Genomic DNA, 25176 nt, shown 5'->3' on the forward strand with positions numbered 1-25176 from the left:
GGGAAGAGAGAAAGCAGCGTTACCGACTGTAGTGTTCCTCTTTCAGCAGAAAAACTGTGATTCAGCACAGACAGAAGAGAAAAACAGGAACTGTAAAGTATTAAAGACAACGTTGTTCACTCCCACTCCTTGAATCAATAAGTCTACCTGTAAAGGTATAAACTGGTTGTGGGAGCCGATGGGCAGCGTGGTTGCAGCTTGCTGGCGAGCGGTGCCGGGGAAAGTTCCTGCTGCTCCGTAGAAAGGTTGGTTCGAGTGATGGGGAGGAGGCAGCGGCATCCCCCACAGAGGAGCGGGGCCATAACCCTGAGGAGGAAGCAGCAAACCACCTGGAGAAGGAGCAGACTCATGAGATAACAGTATACAGAGGGATCTCAAACAATTACAATTTCATTGTTTAATTCATGATGATTACAGCTTACAGCTAACGAAAACAAAAAATCTCAAAATACTAGACTATTGTGGAAAAATGTAAAGACTCTGAGCCAAAGCTGCCCTTTATTAACAAGACTAAAAAGTGAAGCTTTAAGAGGACAGACTGACCTTGTTGGTTAAAGACAGGCGGCATGGCTCCTAAGGGTGGTGGTCGTATCTGACCCACTCCTGGAAATAAAGGAGGCGGGAGGGGGAACCCCGATCCTACCGAGTTCTACAGAAGAGCAAGAGGAAAGGCATGTATGAAAGTGAATGTATGACAGGCCATGGTGTTAGGAACCACCAGGCCAAATTTCAGTCATAAAAAACATCTCTAAGTTTTTAACATTTATTTTCAAAATCAAGAAAAATCAGGCAATAAAAACAGCTCTAGAATGTTGTGGATATGTTGGTTTAATGAGCTGAAGCCACGCCCACTCAGGAGAAATATGATTCTCTCAGCTGCCTGGCTCTTTGGCAGAGCAGAGAGAAAGAAGTTAGGGATCAAATTTACTGTTTTCTAGCACAAATCTCTCTGTTATGATGCTTTACTATCACATAGGCCACTGTGGCTGATAGATTTGGGTAATTTACATCAAAATGAACAGAAACAGCATGTAGCTGGCTGTTAACTTGCCGCATATGGGTAATGAATTTACAAAAACAATAATGACACAGCTTCCAAAGCAGATGGAAAGTATAACTTCAGCCTTACACTAAAACTCATGAAAAATACATTGTGTGTTTGTGTGTTTTGTACCAGTCTTTGGAGGGCGAAGAAGGCAGCTTTCTCCTTTGCATCATTTTCTGATTGGCACTGTGGACCGTGAACCATCAGCCCATTGGACAGCTTGACTTGACACACGACCAGATTCTGTAAAGACAGTGAACAATGTCACTGAAGTTTGTATTATGAAGCACACTGAGGTATAATTCAGTCATGTAAGGAGTCTTAGGACATTATTTAAAAACCTTTAAAAGACATTAGAAAAGTTTCACTCAAGTGTTACCTGTCTGTTTCGTATGAAGCTGAAGTCCGGCGGTGCCATCCCTAACCCCACACAGACGTACGCCAGCTCTGACACCTTACTGTTTAGCACAGCATTGGAGAGGTTAGCAGCAGCAGGAGGAGCTCCGTCACTGTATGGGTTGTTCATATTCGCTGCTAGATGGAGCAAAAACAGGAGCAATTAGAGAGCGAAAACATGGCAGAATCTGAAAACATCTAAACTCTCCTCTTTCTATGATTGTGGTGTAGTGATCAGTTCTGTACCCAGCTTCTTTGATGATCTTCTCTTGTTCTGCTGGTGTCCGATGGAGGTGTTAGATGCCTCCTGGGCACTGGGACTTCCTGTTCCTGTGCCGTCAATTTTTAGCATCTCCTTCAGCACCAGAGTTCCTTTCTACAATAACATGTCACAAAGTTCATATCACTCGTCTTAAATCAACCTTTCCCTAAATTAACCCAATTTGAACCCTGGACTTCTCCTGGGCCAACCAAAACCCTCATGTAACAACAACATAAGAATCAAAGTATTTACCTCCATAATTTTACTTTATATTAATAATTTCATTGTGAACACTTTATTTTTGCTGATCAAAATAACATATGGATTTGCAAAGTCACAATTAGCAAGCCAACACCTTTTTTTTAGATTTTTTATCAGGTATCTGCAAAGTCACCTATTTTTTTTCTGATATTTTTCTATCTGAAGGTACTTTCCAACTCTGCAAACTCTTTTCAAGTAACCTTAATGTCTCCTGATAAATTCTTATGATCTGAAAGTAAGCAGAGCAAGAAATGTTTCACAGTGCCAATAATTAATCTTATGGAAACTGTTTCTTGAACATGAAAATGAATTCTTTTTTAATTTCCTATAGGTTTTAGACCTTAGAAACTGTTTCACACATTACAAGAGGGTCCGATCTTGGCCTCGGATACTCACCATGGCGAAGGACTGTGGGGACAAGGGGCCATCCGATTGGCTGGTAGGTGGCTGAGGAGGAGCAGGAGGGGGTGGAGTCTGTTGGTTACCAGCAGAGATCTTCAGGTTGGCTATCAGATCTTCAAACTCTGTTGTGGCCTAAGAGAGACAAATATGGGAGAGGTGAAAACCTGAGGACGTTCATTTACACAAACCGGTTAAACACAGGCGGAAAATAAAAACAGATGACTGCATATGTGTGTGTGTACCTTGTTGGGTGGAGTATTTGAAGGGAAAAGAGAGCTGACATCTTCATCTTTCTTCAGCAGTCTGATGCTACCTGCTGGAGCCTAAGCACAAACAAAGTAATGCTACTGTAGCCACACATTCACACACATTAGGAAACACAAGGCCTATAAAAAGAATTCTACAAAGTAATGTCATTTTCTAGCTTTGTGGTATAAACTCTACAGTCAACACCAAAAAACACACAACACATGCAGATTTGTGACTTACAGCTTTGTTTGGCTGCTGGTTATTTGTGTGTTGGGATTGTCCTTCCTAAAAATTGGAAACATATTTATTTCTTAGTCATTATTGTTATATAACAAAACATCTCATCAAAAAAGGAAAGAAGAACAGACAAAGAGACAGACTTACATTACTGTGCCAGTGAGCTGGAGGTTTCTGGGGAGGTCCAGAGCTCTGCAGAGACTGCCAAACGTTACCGTACTCCTCTTTACTCTGGGTGAAGAACAAGAAGAAGAATTGAGAAGCCCAGTTCAGACCAAAGATTCACAACAAGGTGAGCTGGAACTTAGTTTCACTTTCGTTTTCCATGTCTGTCTTGTAGCTGCTAGTAACTTGTAGCATATTAACGATGAGGACAATGAAGCCAAGTTCAGACAAAGGTTTGGGATGAGTTTAAACTTGCAACAGTTTGCAACAGGCCACTTTGTAATATTCTGAAAGCCCATCAGTTCACAACACTGCAAGTGGGAGTGATAGTGTCTCATATCCATAACAATAACTCTCAGAGTCACTCAGATTTAAGTGATTTATTTTGTAAGGTATACAAGAAGCAAAACACCACATACTTCCTTTTTTCCATTTGTGCTGCAAAATTAATCTGATTTCACTTGCAATGCCAGGCTGTGCAATTACATAATGGCATAAAAGGCTGCCTTATTTTTGTAAAAAGTACCTGAAAGTTTTAAGTTTACAATAGTGTCTCTACTGCACTTTGTAGAAGTACCTTAATTTCCAAAAGAGAAAAAAACTTCAGTTTTTGAAAATATGAACTTATTTTGAAAGCAGTACTGTAAAAACTTCCTTGATAACCCATCAAGCTGATGCATATCACTTGCTATATATATGATACAAAAATTTATACTGTCCAATTTAATTCTATTTGCACGTTATTGCCAAATCATGCAGCACTACTCTATGTGATGATTCCTCCTGAGAGTGAATCATCCCTTATTAAAATATATATAAATATGAATAAATAAATACATGATTCATATAGATGAGAGTCTTTGAAATGTGTAAAAAATACAGGTGCATCTAAAAAAATGAATATCATGAAAAATATCAGGACAAAGTGAAATATTTCAAGAATTTTTTTGTTTTAATCTTGATGATTATGACTCACAGCCCTCTCTCAAAATATTAGAATATCACTAAACATTTGTTCCTGGAAAATTATGCACTCAGTAATTGGTTGGAGCTCCTTTTGCACAAATTACTGCATCTATGGCATTGTGGCATGGAGCCAATCATTCCATGGTCATAATGGGCTATTATGAAATCCAGGTTGCTCTGATAGCAGTCTTTGGCTCATCTAGATTGAGGAGTCTGGTGTCTCTCATCCTCCTCTTGAAATTTCCCCATAGAAACTCTATGGAGTTCAGTTTAGGTCAGATTAGTAAGATGGCCAATAAAACATAGTAATATGAGTTTCTGGGAGTTTTGGCTCCACTGTGGGCAGGTGCCAAGTCCTGCTGGAACAGGAAATCAGTATCTCCATAAAGCCTATCAGCAGATAGGAGCATGAGGGTCTCTAAAATCTCCTGGTAGATGGGTGACAGCGTTGACTCTGGACTTGATAAAGACCACTGGAGTAACAGCAGCAGATAACATGACACCCTAAACCATCACTGACTGTGGAAACTGAACACAGTGCACTTCAAACACCTGGATTCAGTGCCTCTCTGATCTTCCTCTAGACTCGACACCAAGAATACGACACTTGTGGTCCATTTCCTGGTGAGTCATTGGATCTTGATCCATTGACTCTAGCCTCAGTCCACTCCTTGTGAAGTTCTTGAATCTACTTTGTTTGACAATCCTCTGAAGGCTGAGTTCATCCCTGTTGCTTGTGCTCCTTTTTTTTTTTTTTTTTTTTTTTTTAACCAAACTTTTCTCTTCCAGTCAACTTCCATGAATATGCTTTGATATAGCCTCAGAGAACAGCCTGCCCTTTCAGCTTACCCTCCTTATGAGGGTGATAATGATTGTCCTCTGGACATTTGTTAAGTCAGCAGTCTTCCCCGTGATTGTGGTTGTGTGTACAAACCAGAGTGAGACAATAAAGGCTCAGAGAACTTTTGCAAAATGGACTATATATAAAGTTTGACTTTGTGATATCACAGAAAAAAAAGAACTTTTAAATGATATTCTATTTTTAGATGCATTTGTAGATACTTAAAGAGGGCCTTAATGTGTTACAGTTCTTTGTTTGAACCATGGTTGAGGTCCAAGAGTTGAGGATATTTAAGAAGTAGGAAAGTCTCATCACAGGAGCATTTACCTTTCCCTGATTTTTCTGGATGAGACCTTTAGAGGGAGAGTTCCTGTTGCCCTGGGCAGCTGCCTTCCCCACGCCATGTTTGTTGTTATGCTGAAGTGGGGAGACCGATAAATGTTAATGGAAGGAGGAAAACAGTAGGATGAGTTAGAGGTAAAATATAAAAATGTGTGTCGCTCCTGTCTAACCTGTGTGGGGATGAAGGGAGAACGAGGAGAATGGTTCAGGCCGGCCAACTGACGTTGTGAGTTGAAGTTTGTGGCCGCAGAGGGCTGAGGTTTGACGATGGCGGTGAGTTTGTGGGCTGTAGGATCCACTCGACCTCCATGGGAAAGGTTGATGAGAGCGCAAGGAGGGAGGCGGTAACCACGTGGTGTCGTACACCTGAGAACACAGAGCAGTAACAGAGAAGTTACATGTCTGGTCAGATATTAACTCTACGGTGGAGCAAGGAGTTCTCAGATCAGGGAAATGTGACATATTGACCTTTTGTTTATCTTGTTAAAAATGTAAATGATTACCAACAGTTATTAGTTATCTGATGCAGTTTCAAAGTAAAGCTCTACACAGTACTGTTAGTGTGATTACCTGATGTTAAGACCGCCAGCAAATTCTTCATCAAAAAGCACTTCATACAGAACCTCGGCTTCACGCTCCGCTGAAAACACAACAGAAACAACAAGTGTGAGAATTAAGGGAAACCCTGATCGTCGTATAGTCGATGACTGACTTGATAGAGCTCACAGATCTTCATCTATAGATATATTCTTCATCTATTTACAGTGGTGTACAACAGGGTGATATTGATTGTGAAGAAACAGAATGTATCAATATTTTGCCAAAGCTCAGAGACTGTAGAATAGCAATCTAGTTGTTGTGTATCAATGCTAACACACACCTCCCCCTTTGCTTGCTGATGGAGCAGGCATTCATGACTAAAACTGGGGATCAAACATAAGATTTAGTCATTAAGGAGAACTCTAACTGGGCTTTAACTTGCAGTTTTCCAAACCATCAGGGTGCAAAAGAAAATCTGCACCAAGTTTGCAAACACAAGGGATAGTGTTCTAAACAGTCTGCTGAGAATCAAACAGAACAGAGGAGATCAGACACACCGCAGTCAGCAGAGGAGAGTGAGGTGGATCTAATCCTGTTGTGTGTCAAAATAACAGAATCACAAGTGAGGCAGTTAATTTCTTCTCCTCTTAAGGAAGGACCAGATAAAGCTTGATTTCTTGCATTTATGAATCTGCACCATCATGTTACTGCAGCAAACTTTTTTCACCTTTACTGAGACACAGTTGCATTTCATTGTGGAAAATGAGCTCAGTCTTTAAGACATCATTTGTTCTCACCTCCTTTAATGCCAATGACTGTTCCTCTGAGTCCCAGAGGGACGGAGAAGCTCTCCCTGATGTTGACGACTCTGTCAAACAGACGATACTCTGCATCGGGGTCAGGAACCACGCCCTGCTGCTGCTCCAAAGGCTACAAACAAACATTCACACAAACATGTTAAAGCACAGGTTAAGGTTTAAGAATGATCTGACTTAAACGTATTTCAAAAATATTCTAATTAATATTGTCATTTAATGTCTGGTTAATAAGTAAAAATGTTTGTTAAAATCCCTATTCAGTCTAGGTAAAGTCTACAACAACAAAAAAGAGGCCAATATTTCTGCAAAAGGGGAGGATTTCTGATCGTTTTATTCTTGCACACATTCTTTAACACCTGCATCATATAAAGTGATCACATTTCAATCTTATTTATCAACTGGCGGTCTTTGTTTGATATCAGAAGAGCTGGATTTAAATGTTTCAAGTCCGATCAAATACTTTTAAGCTGTACCTCCATGTTTTAAAAAAAACCTAACAGAGGTGATCTCAACAGGGCTGCAGTCAACCAAAGTAAAACTGTTGACTAAAATCGTACCCATACACTGGCCAATCAAAACAAAACTAAACTAAAAGATCTCTCTATACAGCAACATAATCAGTGACAGTGTTGTAACTGTATCCCAGGCAGTCAGATAATCTGAAAAAAACAAAAATTTAACATAACAAGCCTTTAGCAGCATAATAAATGATTTGTAACCTCAGTTGTACTGAAATAACAACTATCTGAGAGCAAACTCTTAATTCTAATTTTGAAAATATATATATTAGAAAGCATACGAACTTGAGCAAGAGCACTGTAACTATTTAAAATTATTTCCAAAATTACTTCTATTTCAGTGTTAATTTCATCGACTAAAACTATGACTAAATTTATTCATTGACAGCCTTTTATTCCATGACAAAAACTAGACTAAGACTAACAAAAATAGATCTGTGATGACTAAAGCTGACAAAAGTAAGTTTAGATTTTGTCCAGAAGATTAAAACTAGACTAAAATGTAATGTGTTTTCTGTTGGATATTCAAAATCCGCGATATTTATCCACTGTGGGTAAATCCTTTAGAAAACAATGCATCTATAGCTATTCTGCCCCTATGCGGTAGAAAGCAGGGACCCCAGGTTAGGCAGAGTGCAGAGAACACACTATCATGTTCTGGTACCAAATTTAGGCAAGAAAATAAATGCTTGGACTAAAAGTAAAGACTAACATGTGAGGACTTTATATGGACTAAAACTAGACTAAAATGTTTTCGAGTTTTTGTCGACTAAAACTAAAAAGGGTAGAAATGTCTAAAATGTTACAAAAACTCAAAGACATTTCATCTAAAGACCAAGACTAACACTAAAATTAAAAGTAGCTGCCAAAATTAAAACTGTTCTATTCATGTTTTTGTCTTATTTTATAATGATAATAATAAACAGTCACTTGTTCCAGGCAATGATCTGTAATTTACGGACATAAATTCTGTCCAGGGAGCATGCAGCATTTATTTACTGACCAACGTTGACTGACAATATAACTAAAACTAAAAAGCAAATATCAGTAGTTAATTGAAACTAAAACTAATAGTGGGTTTTACAAAAATTACAATAAAAGTGTGTTGTGTACTTACAAAACTAACATGAAAAAAATTTACGGGAAAATTTCCCTAGTTTTAGTCTTCAACTACAGCATGCTGACTAACACGTCCATCCGAGCCTGAGGAGGTCTGATTTGAGTGAAGACGACTTCACACAATATTAACTTTAGGTCTTGAGTTGCATTCAAACACACAGATTTAATAAATAAAGAGAAGTGAATGGCAGCATATTTGAACAGATTTTTGAACTGTATGATGTTGATCCTTTTGGGTCTTAGCCTTTGCACGTATCCAATATAAATGAACAAACTAACACGAAAAACGAATATGAAGTAAACCAAAAGTAAGCATTTTAGCTAAATAAAACTAAACAAAAAAATTGGCAGTAATAGTTCAGTGACCAGGAGACATCACTGTCTCTGTCCTCTGCTCTCTATCAGCAGAGTGTCTTTTAAGGAGACCTAATAAAAGGTGTGCAAACTGCAGTTAGCCATGAAGAGGTGGATCAGCTCTTGAAGCCCCACTTCAGGAGTTCTCTTAAACTAAATCCTGCTCCTCTCAGCATATTTAAGTTGACGCGTTTGAGCGTACTCGCTGTGAAATAATCAGAAAATAATAACTGATTTTTCTGTATCACTGCTTTGTCTAACAGTGTTAAAAACAAACAGAAGCAAACAAAAAATTCTCACCCTGAAGAGAAGGTGAGGCTTGACTGTCACTCGGACTTTCTTGGTGCTCTTCTTCACCTGAGAGGAGGATTGTGAGGGTGAGACAGATACAGTTAACCCTGTGTAAGAACTCTCACAGACATATGCTCTGAGGCTTCTAGCTGGTTGACATGCATTGTAGTTTAAAGGGCTGTGCATCACCTTGGTTTTCTCCACTGCCTCCTCGATCTTCTCCACGATGGCAGTGTCCAGCACCTGTAGGTCACAAGACGCCCTGCTGACGGAGCTCACTGGGTGACTTTTCAACCATGCTGTGATTTCAGCAACTTTCTCCGCCCTGTGGTGAGTCATCGGACAGTACGTTTATAAGCACAGTTGAATTATACAATCAATATAAAAAAAAGTCATTGAAACTGAACAAATTAAACAGAGGAAGCAACAGAATGATAAAAATATAGTTTGTTTTACCCATTCTGCTCCAGTCCAGGCCAGATGTCGTCTTCATAGAAAACATCATCGTGGCTGTTTCTGGCAACTGTGTTGAAAACCTCAGAAAATCTAGAAAAAAATAAAAGAAAGGAAAGATTGGTATTAAAGGCTTGATGAAGAGCGAGAAAAGAGCGGTCCCACTGTTCTTACACACCTGTCCAGGTATTCAGCCAGCAGCTCCTCCACGGCAGAAGAGTAGAGCCACTCCTTCTCTGTTCTCTTTGTGTATCCAGGAACCTCCTCATTCTTCTTGTTGAACTTCAGGTTCAGGCCAACATTTGCTTTCTGCTCTCCACAGGGACTGCAGACGGTGAAAAAGATATGATGCATAACTTTAACTTCCACTACTATACCATCACATTACTGCATTTAAATCAGATAAGAGTCCAAGACAGTTTCTAAAAGTAGACTGAGCACTAACTTCTTCTTGGAGCCTCGGCCAATGTAGATGCTTCCTGAAAAGCGGGAGACGAGGTAGTTGGTGATGCCGAGGCGAGACGCCAGAACGTATCCAGGGCTGTACTTCACACAGTATTTCTGCAGAGCACAAGAAAAAAATATGTGAGCTCAAATGAAAGCATGTTTAAAAAAAGATGTTTTCTGAGTCTCCTCTTGTGTTTCTCTTACATGCTGGTTCTGAATAAGGGGCTCCAGCTGTGGTTCATGTGGGACGCTGAAGACAACTCGTACCCGGCCGTCTTTGATGACATCGCTGGAATCCTGAACCTGTTACGTAAGTTTTAAACAGGTGATAATTCAGGCACACCACAGGAAACATTTACAAACTCATAACTCATGTTATTTGACTCTTTCATAGTTTGATCCAGGTTTATTAGCATTTAACAACAATAAAAAGAAGAAGAAAAAACTCATGAGCTTGTGTTTGTGTTGGCCCAGTTTTCCTACAGCGACTCTATCCTTGATCCCGTTTAGACAATGGCAGTGTTTACATGGACTTGAGTATCCCAGTTTAAGTTTGTGCATCTATACGTTTTCAGAAACCGGGAGTATCCTGCTAGTATCCTGGATTTCAGAAACCTACAGAACTCAGAAAGAAAACAGGATAATGTGCCATGTATACCTTGTAGCTTTTCTGACAGCTGTGGACAACCTGGACAGGTGGGACTTTGATTAAACTGTTCATACAACAACTCAGATACTTCAAAATATGTTGGATGTGTGGTGTAGGACCAGCAGGTCAGCTTCGTCTGGCTGCCGTATCTGCAGCGGATCAGATGTTAAACGCCCTCATATTTAAATGAACGGTGAACTGAACAGTTCAATTTGTCAGCCATGAATTAAACTAGGGCTTCAGTAATAGATTCTTTTCGTAGTCGAGTACTCTTTCGATTCTTCTGACGATTAATCTAGTACTCTAATAAGAAATATTGCAGTTTTTAATCAGTCACTTTGGCTTTTTTCAAGAGAAGTAGTACTAGAGAAATGAGAAAAGAAGCTGGTTCCCTTAAATGAACTACCTATATCTAAAAATTGGTATTATTCTTTAAAGAAAATATATTTTACAAAGTGCAATGAAGTTCTGATGACAGTTTAAATTTCTTAACGTTACAAGGAAAGGAAGTTAAATAATGACATTAGATTTTGCCATGTTTGGGGTTTTAGGGATCCTCTCCCAGGAAATTTTGGGTGCTAACACTTTATTTCTTCTACTGTAGTTTATTTCTATTTTCCAATTTGCCATCAAAGTAAAGGGACGCAATCATTTTAACACTCCCTTCTTTATACATGCGCATAATATTTTACATTATAGCAACAATAAAGCTCCATCATTCACACAGTGGTCTGATGATGTCTGAAAGGTGAACCTTTAGATTACAGGAATATGGACAATTTTTTAAAGTGTGTTCACTTTTAATTTTTGCGCATTTTTGTTTGTGAATTCATCCACCATAAAAATATAACCCTATAAGACCATTCACTGACATGGAGAACGCATTTTAAGGGATAAAGCTGCTTCTGTAACCTGTTGAATCCTGACTATATGATGATGAACTTTGACCTATTTAGTCTCAGTCAATGTCTGTGGCAATAGCGTGTTTCTATTTAATTGGTGTCAATTTATTATCAATGTAAGTTAAAAAATCATTTGGGATGCTGACACCTTTTGAAAAATACACGGCAATCAAGACATCAGTACGCTGAATTTTAGATAATTTATAATTAAATGTATAACATGCGCTCGCAGAGGAAAGAGAGAGAGAGAGAGAGAGAGAGAGAGAGAGAGAGAGAGAGAGAGAGAGAGAGAGAGAGAGAGAGAGAGAGAGCCACAAAACAGGACTTGAATTGTGATGTCTGACGGTGTTCAGTGAAACCGTCGGGCCAATAATCCAGAAGTTCATGAAATTCCTCTAAGTCTGCAGACACAAACTAAGCGCTGTCTCACTCCAGCGAGTCATGCAGGCAAGATCAACTCGGAGATCTCTGCCAGCCGCAGGCAGCGGCTGTGTAAAAACGCAGGACGCATGCCTGTAAGCATCACTGCATCAACTTCTCTTCCTTCGTGATTTTCACGCCTCGTATCATGCATGTTGTGTAACAGTAACAGAGAAAACAAGTACATTGTGCCACACAAATAGCCGTCCGTGAGAAACACAGCTCACCGTGCAACACACGGCGCGATGTCCAGGCTTTGAATCACCTGAATAATTCAAGGAATCGTTTCAGCCCTAAATTAAACCAGAGTTTAGTTTACTGTGGAGACAGAAGCTGTTACTCAAGGCTAGTGAAGGATCCTTGAAAGGCTGTTTTTGAAGGATACTATGTCATCGACTGCCAATGTCGAGGATCCTACAGGCCAATGCGCATTGTTTTCCTTCTCAAAAAACAAACAAAGAAAAAAGCATAATGGAGAAAGCCAGGTCCTAGCACGCTCAATACACAGGTAAAAGCAGCGCCATATAATATGATTCCATTATTCAACTATATTATATATTATGATATTAAATGACCAATATGATTATATGATAATATTATTGTTTATATTATGATTATATGATGATGTGATTGTTTATTAGACGGCACAGGGTAAAACTTTTTTTTTTCATTAGGACCCCTCTCATTCTGCCGCCATGTTGTATATGGGTGTGACCCTTCCTATGACGTAATCACGTACACCCACTAGCCTGTTCCAAACGTGTGTTCAGGAGTCACCAGGGAGGACTCTGGCCTCGCCTCCAAGGGACCCAACTTGGGAAGATCCTTCCCACAGAGGAAGGATACTGGGCTTTGAGAAACAGCTAGAGACTGACTGCTCACACTATGAGTTAGCAAGAGTTCAGAGCTCTATGAGCCATAGATCGATAGACAGCACTTGGTAAGCATCCTGCCGAGTCTATCAACATGCCCCAGGCTAGAAAGGTAGAAATGCATGAAATGAAAGCTTGATCTTTTCAAGGCCAACTTTGAGATACCAATGTTTTCACATGGTGCTTTTATCCTGAGGTTGTTTCTAGGAAAGTTATTTAGTGAAGGAAGTCACCTGCAGGATTGCTGAGCTACCCACTAAGAAAGTTTAGCAGAGACATCAATAAAGAGCTCAGCAATCCTGCAGGTGACTTCGAATGAAAATGTATTCCTTGGCTGTGGGAAGGTGCAAGCATTTAGGGAGAGTGGAGAGCATTACTAGGCTTGGGTTTCACCCAAGACAATGAAAAGAGGCATCACCTGGATGTTTTATTCATTGTTAAGGCCCTGAAGCTTTGCAGCCTCTTGGTATTCTATTGCCAAAATGGATCATTAATCCTTGAATATGCCTTGTTGTAACAGCTTCTTAAAGTGTTGACAGAAAAGTGATCACATACCTCTCCCATGGCACCGTAGTACGGGTTCCCCACCATAAAGACAGTGGTGGCAGGAGGAAAGAGCTCATCTAAGCTCTTAAAGCAGTTCAGAGACGAGTAAAAGGCCTTGATGTCCTGAAAAGATAAAACAGCATTGTGGTATAGTTCTGAATAATTCAGTAGATCAGGTGATGAGAGACATTGCAGGTACTATCATGTGTACATACACCTCACTGGTTAGTACAATATTCTAAGACAAAACAATTTTTCATCTATCTTTCTTTTCTTCTAAGACTTCTGGACAAAACAGTCTGATGTCTAAGGACTTCAGCTTTGGCTTAGGGAAACACAAAACCACATTTGACCAAATATTGTTTTGTACTTTTAAAGACCAAAACACTGAAGAAGACTGCAAGTCAAAACACATCAGTTGTGTCTACTACCTTTCCTAAAATAAAACCACTTATAAGGCCATTTTTTGAGTGTTGACTTCTCTGGGGTTTTTTTTTTTGGTTTTGAATCTTAGGGTGCACTCACACCAGGCCATCCGTATCCATTTGACCCCCTCCCATGTCCCCTTTCTGGTCCACACTCACACTGCTCAATGCATCCAGGTACATACTGTATTTTCCCTTAATAAATACAATCATTATTTAAAAAATGCATTTTGTATTTACTTGGGTCATCTTTGAGAGATATTAAAATTGGTTTGATGATCCAAAACATTTAAGTGTGATAAATATGCAAAAAAAATCAGGAACCAGAAAGGGGGAAAACATTTTTTCAAGGAACTGTATATTTACCCCTGTGACAAACTAATCTTACACCCTGTCAACATTTAATTTTTGTAATAAATGCATATTGATTTCAAATATTAATTATCAGTCTCCTGAATAATTAATTTCAGTTTTGATATCAGTCCTGAAAATAAAAACATTGGTCAATCTTCTTAGCGGTAAAAGTCTGATTCTAAACAAAGAAAAGGAGTGATTCAAGCTACTTTTCAATGTGATGAGCAGATGATTATTGAAGTATAATTCACTTCCATTTGTGTTTTATTTTAAGTCTATGTCATAATGCTTCTTAAAAGTTTCCTAGAAAAAAACAGAGCCCATTATATCCTCTGATTACCCGCAACATAGATACAATTCCTCCTTTTGTAATGTTTTCTTCATTTTCACAGCTTATTTGATATTCGACTCTAGGGCTGCTGAGTGTGGATGTGCTGACCTGCACTATCTGAATGTGCAACTTTATCAGTAGCTCTGTTACCTTTCCAATAAACATCCTTTACATCCCTTTTTCTTAAACGGAAATTATTTTATGATTAAATGAGATGTTAGATGTAACATAAAACCGTTCACATGATTAACAAACACGTATCGCTGAAGTTTGTACAGTTTATTTGAAAGTTTTTAAACTTTCCCTCGCTCAGTCAGCTCTCCTTGCAGTCTCGTGGCCCTGCTTGTAAACACCACAAATTCTCAGTTCTAAGTCTTTGTGTCTGAATCAGATAATATTTAAAGTGCATGTTATATGCTTGTGAATCCACTGAACTTAAGCCATAACTGTAGTCTCTCCTAAATCTGAGGTTTCTATGTCAATGTATATGTGCATTGCTTCCCAGTGTGTTTGAGTATTTACCTTAACAACAGTCTGGTGGGCAAAAGGGAGAATCTGCTTGGCCCACTGTTTCTCCAGCTCCACCACCCCGTTGGCTTTGGGGACGTACTTCCTTCCCGTCAGCAGCTGGCCGTACAAAACCACCGCTGTCTCGTTCACTGCAATGCCTTTTCTTTTCAAGAAACTGCAGGAAAACAATTAATTTACATTTTATCATATATGCAGGAAAAAAGGTATGATGACTTTTACTCAGAGCTGTCAAGTGATTCATTGTTTTGACTGTGGTTAGTCAGATTTCAATCCTTTGTTTAAAATTTAAATTATGTTGCATTGGAATAAAAGATTAAGTCAGTATTGACACTGTGAAGGAACTGTTCCCAGAGTGTTGAATCAAATGAAGTCAGAAAGAGTAATTTTATTATGTTGACTAGTAAAGTGGCTCTCAGCGTGGGGTCAAGATCCCCTTGGGATCATTAGACACTGAGAGGGGGTCATTAAATGCCTTCCAATAAAGAATATTTTATAATGATTTCAAATTGTATATTTTACCTATTTTTATAAAAATATGCATAACTAAAGTTAAATCTAAAACAACAACATGGTCATTTGGTGAGATTTATGCTTAAGTCAAAGTTATGTTTAAAAAAAAAATCCTTAAAAAGTAGTCTGCACATGACTATTCTTGAATTTCCATAACTACGCTGCATCAAATTCAGGTACTGTTGGGGTCCCTGGTCTCTGGCACCTTACTTTTACGGATCGCTGGCTGAAAAGTTTGAGAACCCTGGATTAGTAGACTGATTATTTAATTGAGTGCTGTTCAGTTACAATCGTGTGGTCTAAAACCATGAATTTGAGTTAGGACACAGCTTCAAAGTGCTTTCTCTGCCCAACAGTGTTCAACATGATTTAAGAAATACGGAGGAGTGCATGTACAAAATGACTCAATGATGTCCAATGATCCTGGCTAAGTTGACAGCATTTACACTTTTCAGGAGTTCATGTTTGGTTGCTTTCACTGTGTTAGTAACTCAGTGGGGGTTAACAATTAAGATAGGGGATTTTCTCAATAAACAGTTCTATTTACTTTGTAATTTGCACTGTCTTAAGGTAAGGGTATTTTACTTCCTGTTCAGATAAAAACAGCTTTTATTTGGGAATAAAAAAAAGAACTTCACGTAAATATTAACTTAACCAAAGAAAAGAACTCACTACAAATGCAAACTGGATGATGAAAATAGCTCAAGCAAAGTAAAAAAAAAAAAAAGAAAAGAAAAGAAAAATGTTTGATAACACAAAATGCAGATAACTTTTGACTTGTCCACTGAGCTGTCTCAGTTTTTTTTTGTGAAATAAGAAATTTAAAGGTGCAGTGATATTATTATTTTACATCAAGGTGAGAGCAGGAAGATGCTATAGTGAGTAGGGTTAAGGGTTTGTCTCTTACTGTTCAGTGAGTCCTTGGACGTCCTTTACCCAGTCCTTCTGCTCCTTGTCAGACAGACAGGTAACTTTGGTAGGCGGCGGTGTTGAGGGTCTGTCGTATACTTTTTGGACACCTGGTGGTTCCTCAAGATAAAACCTGCAGAACAGAGAAAGATTTCACCTCTAACTGCATACTTGTGCACAAATAAATGAGATAAACTGCTTAAATTCAAAACTTTGTATTCTACATTTGGTGTACATGTAGTGAAGATTTCCCATCTGGTGTTTTAAATGCACTTAGTGTAGAATTTGGCACCACCTGGTGGTAGAACTAAAAAAATCATTGTAGGCATCTTCAAAAATAAAACAGAGATGTTGTTTTTCATCACTGGGGTCTTTTGCTTTGTTGGCTGATCAGAATAAAAATATCCCTATGGGAGAAGTGAGTCCACACAGAGCATGTAAACCTAACACAACAACAGAACTACAGAATAGTTCAGCCAGTGTTGTAGTTCCCTCCTCCTGTGAAGTTTAACAGGCATTCATAACATAAGAAGCTGGATGCTAATTCGTACTTTACATCACCATCGGACACCGCAACAATGCGAGCTTCCTCTAGATGTGGCCAGTTCACAAACACAGGCTTCCCCAGGACCTGGGCAGCAACATCATCGCACACCTGAAGAAGCAGAGAGGGAAAAACATGAATAAAGAAAGGGACTTCCACATGGGCTTCATTTTTCAGGACCAGAGGTTGCCACTTGCATGCACAGGATGCAGCATACAGTCTTTTTATAACATAAATATATTTATATATAATATATTATATCATATATATTATATGTAGGCTAAAAACGAAGCTCACTGCATCAAGATCAGCATCCTTGTTGTGGAGGATCTCCAGCATCATGTTCTCTCCTCTGCTGCTCTGCTGAAAAACAACCACTCCGCTCTTTTTCTTATAGAACTGAAAGTGAGAGAGCCCAAGGACAAGAAAGAGAGAGATAGAGACATGATGAAGTTGTCTCCAATAAACATAATATTATTATTCAGCAGATCTGGAATATTGTTTTGTTTTTGCAAACTTTAGTGTGAGGATCTTGCTCAAATGTAACACCAGTATAGTTGATCTCTTTACAATAAAAACAAACACACACCTTGTGCTTGATGTGCTGCAGAGTTGGGAAACCACAGAAGTACAGAGCAGAGCGGTCTACGGTTCTGCTGCGGTGGCTCAAGGATACATGCCAGGCATCCATAGGGATGTTTGCCTTCCTGTAACAGACAAAGAAAACTCAGTTATGCTGCTGTAAAATTCAGCCTGCATGGGACATATGTGGGTTGGTATTTTTTAAAATATTGTGTGTGTGAAAGTATCAACCCCAGGCTGGGAACTACTGCCCTAGTGGACTTAACTAAGAACAAATTTAACAAAAATTCCTAATAAGCTACTGATGAAAGAGGCGTGTTAAGGTCCAAGTCTATGCGTGGAGAATGTCTGCGCATTTGTACCTGACGTGGCAGTGGACGATGTTGGGGAACAGCTCAGGCAGGTTGGAGGAGTATGGGAAGTCAATCTCTGGATCATGTGAGTAGACTGCACACTCTGTGTGACGGTTCCTGGCCTTCTCCTCATTGGTCAGTTTGTGATTACAGGGCTCCATGGCTGCTAGTAAACACCGCTGTTCAGCAAACACAAAAACTGTTGATGAGTATGCATCGCTCATATTGCTGCTGTAACAGGTGAGTCTGCTTTTCACCTCATCTATGAAGGGAATCAGAACCACAGCCTCCCACTCCTGTTGCTTGCCATTGAGGTCTGTATTGAAGTTAAGAGGGTAGTACTCGATAATGGGGGAATTTTCACTGGTCATCAGGTGCTGAAACAACAAAATGTAAGTTTTACATCTTTATTACTTCACGTTTGGATCTTGACACACCCTCTGTCTTTGTATTTTTGATCATTTGACATGTTTACCGGGACAAAGATTGGTAAAATTTGTGGATGCATTAGTATAAACTATTAGGAATATATAAATATAAAATATATTGGTATGATTGAGTTACCCTGTAAGCCTGAGGCAGCAGCTCCATGCTAGCAGCAGGCAGGACCGCCAGCAGCTGCTGGAAGGGCATGAATGGTTTCGCCAGGTCAAAGGTTAGTGTTAACCCTGATATATTCCTGATGTCAGACAGGAAGGGAGCGTAGTGATAGGGGTAGTACCTGGAGAGATAAACGTACATCTTTAAAGACTGAGGAGAGTAGACTGCAGGGAAATTAGAAAAAAAACAGACGAAATGCTCTTAAACAATCACTAAAACCTACTACAAATAATTTTATCAGATGAAATACTTCCATACTTTTTGATTTTTAAAACAGTCTCCAAAAAAGTGTCCTTTTTTAATGATTACAAATATTGAAAAGTACTACAAATTTAAGAGGAGTCTCCAGTATCATTTTAACCAAAAGTTTTTGTAAACCAAAAGAAAGAGCAATTTCTGAGGAAATCTAACACCAATACAATCCCCTATGTGAAGTTCAAACTGTGTAAAGATGTTTGCTCACAATTTTTTGATCATTTAAACCGAGAGTCCCCCAAAATTAAGTGACTTTTTTTTATCTTTGTCGTAGTAAACAAGCATTGACAAACCCCAATGCATAGCAACAGAGTACAAAGATACAGTATTGTGACAACTGTGCTACCCATAAAATCTATTAAAATCAGATGCATTTAAGAAAAAATACTAATTTCACTGGAATGAGTGGAAACAAGGATCATAAAGAAATGGACAAAGATTATTTTAAAAGTTCTCACCAGCTCCAGGACTGAACCCCGTGGTAATAGTAGTGGAGGATCCACTGGATACCTTCCACGTAGCACTTGGCCTGCATGGCTAGAAAGTCGCTAAAAATGAGAAATAAAGAAATGTAGATCAGGTCAAACTTTAAAGTGGAATTTAGTGTTAGGGGGATACATCATATTTACAAAGAAACTTTACATTTATGTCTGTTTCTCTCTACCCTGACTTTTGAGAGTTTATTAAAACCTATATATCAAGGTCAAAAAAGAATATAAAGGTGACCTGCAAAAGATTTTAGTTATTTAAAATTTGTGATTCAACAAAATTAGATACAGTGCATTCAGAGAGTTTTCAGACCCCCCTTCACTTGTTTCAATTTTGATATATTTATCTGATGCTACAGTTGAAAATGACATTTTTTTCTCTCATTAATCTAAACTCAGTACTCCATTCATGACAATGTGAAAGCAGAATCGTAGATTTTTTGCAAATTTATGAAAAAAAAAGAAATATTACATTGTCATAAGTATTCAGACCCTTTACAACAACACTGTAGATTTAGCTCAGGTTCCTCCCATCTCTCTCAATTTTTGCAGATATTTCTACACTGTGATTGGAGTCCACCTGTGTTAAATTGAATTGATGTATCTCTTTATAGAAGGCCTCACAAGCTGACAATGCATATCAGAGCAAAAACCAAGCCATGAGGTCAAAGGAACTGCCTGCAGAGCTCAGAGACAGGATTGTTGGCAAGCACAGATCTGGGGAAGAGTACAAGAAAATGTATGTTGCAATCTTGGACTCCACCTAGAGCTGGTCACTGGCAAAACTGAGAAAGGCCATGGTAAGGTAGGTGACCAAGAACCTGATGATCACCCTGACACTCCAGAGATCATGTGTTGGGATGGGACGAAGTTCCAGACAATCATTACCACAGCCCTCCACCAATCTCTTAATGGAAGAGTGAATAGTTGGAAGCCTCTCCTCAGTGCAAAATGCATGAAAGCCCACCAGGAGTTCGCAAAAAACTCCACATAATGGCCGAACTTCCGGGCCAAACTCCTTCCATTTCAGACGTGTGGAGGCCATTGTACTGTTGGGAACCTTCAGTGCTTTTACTCTTCCCCAGATTTGTGTCTTGCAACAATCCTGTTTCTGAACTGCAGGCAGTTCCTTTGCTCTGATATGCATTGTCAGCTGTGAGGCCTGTGTGCTTTTCTAAATTATGTCCAATCAAGTTACCACAATCACTCAAGGTGTAGAAACATGTCAGCAATGATCAAGAGAAATGGGAGGAACCTGAGTCTGGGTCTTTTATTTAAACACAGCTGTAATATGCAATGTATTTGTGTTTGTCTATGTACTCACTCAGACACCAACTCCACACCCATCTTGGTCATATAGTAGGTGCGCTTGTACTGTCTGAACTCAGTCTCAAACAAATCATCCTCCTCTTCCTCATCGTCTCCTCCTGATCCTTTTCCTGCTGCAGTCCCTTTTTCGGATGCAGTCAGAGCTGCCAGACAAAGGGCTGAATCCTGCACACAAATAAAAAAAAATCACACTGGTTAAAGGCATGCAATTCTGAAACAAGATCTGTACCATGTGTGTTTAAAGATACTTTGACATATCAGACCTCATTCATGTTGGAGTCTTTCCTAGCAGCTTCCTCTTCTGCAGCCAATCCGGCAGCTTCATTCAGATACTTGTTACCAACTTTACTCTCAAACCACTTCAGGTCCACAGATATTTCACTGTAGTGTTCCCTGTCAAACTGGGGAAAACAAGGAACATATTCATAGTTTACACTTTAAAGGTTAAATTATACTGCTTGATCAATCTTAAGAAGTCATTTTTTTATGGTTCATATCACAAAAGCTCACAATTTCTCTCTAAAATTCTGCAATCACAAGTAATCCCTCCTTTTGTCACATTTTGAAATTCCACTATTTTGTATTACCATTGTTTTTCGTAAGAATCACATCTCACCTCTGAAAGCTTCTCCAAGTACTTCTCAAAGTTTCTGAGGTTAAGGTGGCCATTCTCGTTCAGATAACCTAGGCAAGAAAACACAATACCGTCGAGATTTTAAAAACAATTTACATATTATTTAAAGCGGACATATTTTACCTTTTAAAGACAAGTTTATATTGGTCTCAGAGGTCTGCAAAACACGCCTGTGAAGTTTGTTGCTGAAAAAACACTCCAGTATTGAATTTTTACATGTCTAAAAACCCCTCTGTTTCAGCCCTGCTCAGAACGAGCTGTTTCTGTGGATGTGGCACTCCTGATGTTACAATGGTACAGATGCTTTTATTAAAAATTAAGGACCTTACTGGAATTTGAACCATAAATCTCCCAATACTGGAATGTTTTTTCAGCAACAAACCTCACAGGCATGTTTTGGGGACCTCTGAGACTAATAAAAAGGGTAAAATATGTCCCCTTTAAAAAGAGGCACAACCCCCACAAATGCGATCTGTATTATGATGTAATTTCTGAGCAGAGAAGCTGAAGCGGCCATTTACAATACACAATGAACTGGGATGAATTTTAAATCACGTTAGGTCTGATATTTAGATTTCACCGTCATGCAGTGAGCTTTATAGGTGAAAATACTGATTTTAAAAGCATAGCTTATTCATCAGATGTATCTCACTACTTAAAGAAAGTGATATGTTATAATTTTTGTGTGTCATCATGTGTTTCTCACCCCCCAGGCTGGGCAGAACGCTGATGTAGGTCTTGTACAGCAGAGGCAAAGCGTCATGATTGATGTGTAGATGAGGGAGGTGAGGGATGAAATCATTTCCCACCAGAAAGCCCATTAAAATCCAGTCATCTATTATTCGCTCCAAGTCATAATCACTGCCGATCTGATCCTAAAACACCCACAAGCATAGTCAGAACATAATAATAAAGTATTGCTTCTTAGATTTTGTAGTAACGCACTTCAATGCAACTTCTACCAAAACTATTCACAACATGGACATGTCTCTTTTTGTTTCTGATTCAATAAAGGCACTATTGGTGCTGCTCATTTACTATTTTGTTGGTGTTTGTCTCACCCTGAGCTCTGAGAACTCATAATCGATGTACTCCCTCATCAGAGACAAGTGAAGCAGATGAAAAGTTGTTTCCTCTGGAGCCGTTATCCTGGAAGAAAAGAAAAGAGCAGAATTCACTAAACAGACAGAAAAAAGACCGCATGGACTTGTGAATATAACAGAAGGAAGCTGTATATGAGATTAAGATGAAAACTCACCTTTTTTGGGATTTCTTTCCCCCAAAGCGGACCTCCTCCCTGAGCAGGGAGAAGTTTGGTTCATGGCTAGTTAAACCCAGCATTATCTACAACAGAGAGTGAGACAAAATCAGTGTCAAAGAGGCAATAATAAACATCCCTGTGGAAATTCATCTAAGGGACAGAAGACGTACCAGGTCAGCGTCCAGGCCGTACAGGCAGTGTCGCGTGTTGGGGTTGTGGCCTGGTTTAGCATTCTCATAGCGGATAAACTCCATGATCTTATGTTCTCCTTCTCCTGGAGTCTGTAAGGAAGTGAAATGCCAAAAATGGACAAAAATGAGGACCTGTGCTGTCACAGAATCATGTACAGGGGATGCCAACTTAGAGCTTTGCAATACTCCACCTGAACGCTTATCAGCAGTGTGGTTACTTTGCTAATTATAATGCCGATATCCATTCCTGTCACATTTTCTGCTTTTTTTGTGCGCAGGATACCACAGCAACTAAATATTATGTTGGACTTGAAGCTGATAAATATCCAGCAAAGACAAAAAGAGAGGAGACACTCTGCTGGCAAGTACAGCAGATTGCACTGCTTTTAAATGGCACAATGAATGTGGCGATGGGTGAGAAAATACAATACTTTCAGTTATTGGATTCGCAAATTGGTTTGCCATCTGAAGTCATATATTTCACAGCAAAGTACAAAAAATATGCCTGTAGACATTAGTCAGAGACTGCCACCCAATGGACCAATCACAGGGCTTGCAGTCTGCAATTTCTGGATGTGTAGTCACATTTTTAAGGAAGTGCACTTCAGGATAGGCACATAGGCTTGTGTGTGTGAAACTTGTGGAGGCCTCAACACAAAAGAATAAATCAAACTTAAAACGGCAAAGGATATTTTCCTTTAAAAGTGTTAACTTACCTCATGGCCAGACAGGTAGACGTTGACATTCTGCCAGAGTTTGTCTGTAGAGAGTTTGTTGTGGACAAAATACTCAAGCTGTTTCTGGAGTCTCGCCATGAAGTCAGTTCCTGTGAGGAGGAAATGTGATTGAGTTTCTCACAGCGTTCTCCAAGCAGACACATCTATGTCTGATATTTTTACAACCTGCTAAAAACATCCATTTATAAAGCAAACATCATTTTAATACTGCACACTTAAAAAAAAATCAAAACTAAGCCTTTTTAGAAAAATGGTAACACCCAAACAAAAAAAAATGGATAACATTTTTGAAACCTCCTTGTCCTAGTAGGAATGAACAAATGCACTGGTTTAACTACAATATCCACCAGTATCAGCCCTGTTTTCAAACACTGTCCACTGGCCAAATGATGAGGTATGAGCAGATATCAGTAACCAACGTTTACGAGGGGTGTGACAAGATCTGGTGAGATTGAAATGTCATGAGATTTCTTGTTAAGGGTAAAACTGTTGTGCAAAATCAATAGGCCACGCAAAGGTTGTTTCCAGTGAGCTGTCCAGTTCAGTTTGGTATGGCATGATATGATTTTTTTGCGTTTCTATTATCAAAAGTTGGAAAGGGTCCCGAATAACCGTTGGCACCGATAATGCCATCCATCCCAAAGGGGTGGAGCTACACACACAGTAGAGGGTTTGCACTGATGTCACTTTCAGCGTGTGGCACAACTGCTCAATTGGGCTGCAAAACACTGCTGTTCGTTCTACGAAGATTGGGTCAAAACAGAAGACATCCGCTGAAATTGAGGATATTTGGACTCGAGAGAGATCCAACATCTTCCCTGCACTGTGGCTGATCATTGAGCACAAATCGAGTGCTAACATATCACATCACATCTGAACAAGTGGGAAAAACAGAGCGCATTTACAAAACAAGACAAAACTTCATTTGTTTATCAGTCCTCATGTAACTAACTTACAGTAGAAAAGCGCTTGGTCCACCTGCTTCTTTTATTTTGTGGCTTTTAAACAAGTGACAGTAATACCATACACGGGGGGGAAATCTTTGGAAGGTTTAAAAACCCTGTTAAGTGAAAATAAATCTGTATTTAGGTTTGTTGTATGACAGGTCACTGTGTTATGAACCCCTAAATCAAATTTCAGTTAAATAAAATATAACCAAGTTTATAAAACTAAATTTCAAAATCACGAAGAATGAGGCAGTAAAATCTGCTCCAGGATGGTGTGGGCGTGTCTGTTGAATGAAATGAAGCCACGCCCACTCAGGAGAAATACAATCCTCTCATATTAAAAAAATGCTACAATATGAATTGTGGAAAAGCACTCACGCCATTAGCCTGCCTCCTGACCTTTTGTTAACCTTAGAAGAAGAGAAAGAGTCCATTTTCTGCCTCAAATCTCTGTTATCATGCTTTAAATGCTCCATAGACCACTGTGGCTGATAGATTTGGCAAATTTACCTCACAATGAACAAAAAACAGCATTTAACTGACTGCTTTTCAGGAAAGGCAGTGACATCAGCTAACAACAGACTGGACTGAGATGAACTGCTCTGTGATTTTATATTGTAGCATTAGAGGGGCGGGGTCATTCCCCACTGAGGGCTCGTGATATCATGAGCCCACATATTGGCCCCGCCCACATTAAACCCAGCCAGGAAAGAGGTGGAAAACTTTCTAACAGTCTAAATCCAAAATTCAGTCACATGTAGATCTCAGTGTTTTCACATGTTTACAGCAACCATATTCCAACATTTCTAGAGCGCAAAGACACAAATTTTGGATTTCACTTTACGGCAAGGGTGTCAAACTCAACCACAGCAGGGGCCGGATTCTGGATTCAGGTCTAAACTGAGGGCTTAACAGGGTCATCTTTTTAACCGAAACTGAACAGGTTAACAGAAACTGTCCACCTCATTTTACCAGTAATAAAATATGAAAAAAAAAAAAGACTTAGTACTAATGATATACGATTTTGACATTTAAAAAGCTAAAAGATAAGTTTAAAGGCTCACAAGCTGAGAAAAGTAATTTAGTAATTCAAAAAGGTC

The 25176-nt window shown here is 39.2% G+C and overlaps 1 protein-coding gene across 1 annotated transcript in view; it reads right to left on the bottom strand.

Moving 5' to 3' along the window:
* The window catches only part of xrn1 (5'-3' exoribonuclease 1), a 38821-nt gene that overhangs the window by 5987 nt on the left and 7658 nt on the right, over nt 1–25176 (bottom strand). The window contains exons 4-40 of the mRNA XM_041803069.1: nt 23109–23218; nt 22372–22482; nt 22199–22284; nt 22002–22089; nt 21647–21815; nt 20923–20990; nt 20570–20707; nt 20302–20471; nt 18948–19037; nt 18199–18355; nt 17892–18011; nt 17644–17813; nt 17289–17406; nt 16997–17098; nt 16707–16810; nt 16154–16288; nt 14728–14890; nt 13105–13218; nt 9911–10009; nt 9705–9820; nt 9438–9584; nt 9263–9352; nt 8996–9131; nt 8816–8872; nt 6504–6636; nt 5737–5806; nt 5337–5532; nt 5152–5241; nt 3000–3083; nt 2856–2900; nt 2609–2689; nt 2361–2498; nt 1688–1817; nt 1425–1579; nt 1175–1288; nt 544–649; nt 148–329 (exon numbers count right to left, since the gene is read on the bottom strand). Coding sequence (XP_041659003.1) covers nt 148–329; nt 544–649; nt 1175–1288; nt 1425–1579; nt 1688–1817; nt 2361–2498; nt 2609–2689; nt 2856–2900; nt 3000–3083; nt 5152–5241; nt 5337–5532; nt 5737–5806; nt 6504–6636; nt 8816–8872; nt 8996–9131; nt 9263–9352; nt 9438–9584; nt 9705–9820; nt 9911–10009; nt 13105–13218; nt 14728–14890; nt 16154–16288; nt 16707–16810; nt 16997–17098; nt 17289–17406; nt 17644–17813; nt 17892–18011; nt 18199–18355; nt 18948–19037; nt 20302–20471; nt 20570–20707; nt 20923–20990; nt 21647–21815; nt 22002–22089; nt 22199–22284; nt 22372–22482; nt 23109–23218 — 4382 coding nt within the window. The remainder of the gene's footprint in view (nt 1–147; nt 330–543; nt 650–1174; nt 1289–1424; nt 1580–1687; nt 1818–2360; nt 2499–2608; nt 2690–2855; nt 2901–2999; nt 3084–5151; nt 5242–5336; nt 5533–5736; nt 5807–6503; nt 6637–8815; nt 8873–8995; nt 9132–9262; nt 9353–9437; nt 9585–9704; nt 9821–9910; nt 10010–13104; nt 13219–14727; nt 14891–16153; nt 16289–16706; nt 16811–16996; nt 17099–17288; nt 17407–17643; nt 17814–17891; nt 18012–18198; nt 18356–18947; nt 19038–20301; nt 20472–20569; nt 20708–20922; nt 20991–21646; nt 21816–22001; nt 22090–22198; nt 22285–22371; nt 22483–23108; nt 23219–25176) is intronic.

The sequence above is a fragment of the Cheilinus undulatus genome, linkage group 13 (assembly GCF_018320785.1).
Source record: "Cheilinus undulatus linkage group 13, ASM1832078v1, whole genome shotgun sequence".
Taxonomy (NCBI): Eukaryota; Metazoa; Chordata; class Actinopteri; order Labriformes; family Labridae; genus Cheilinus; species Cheilinus undulatus.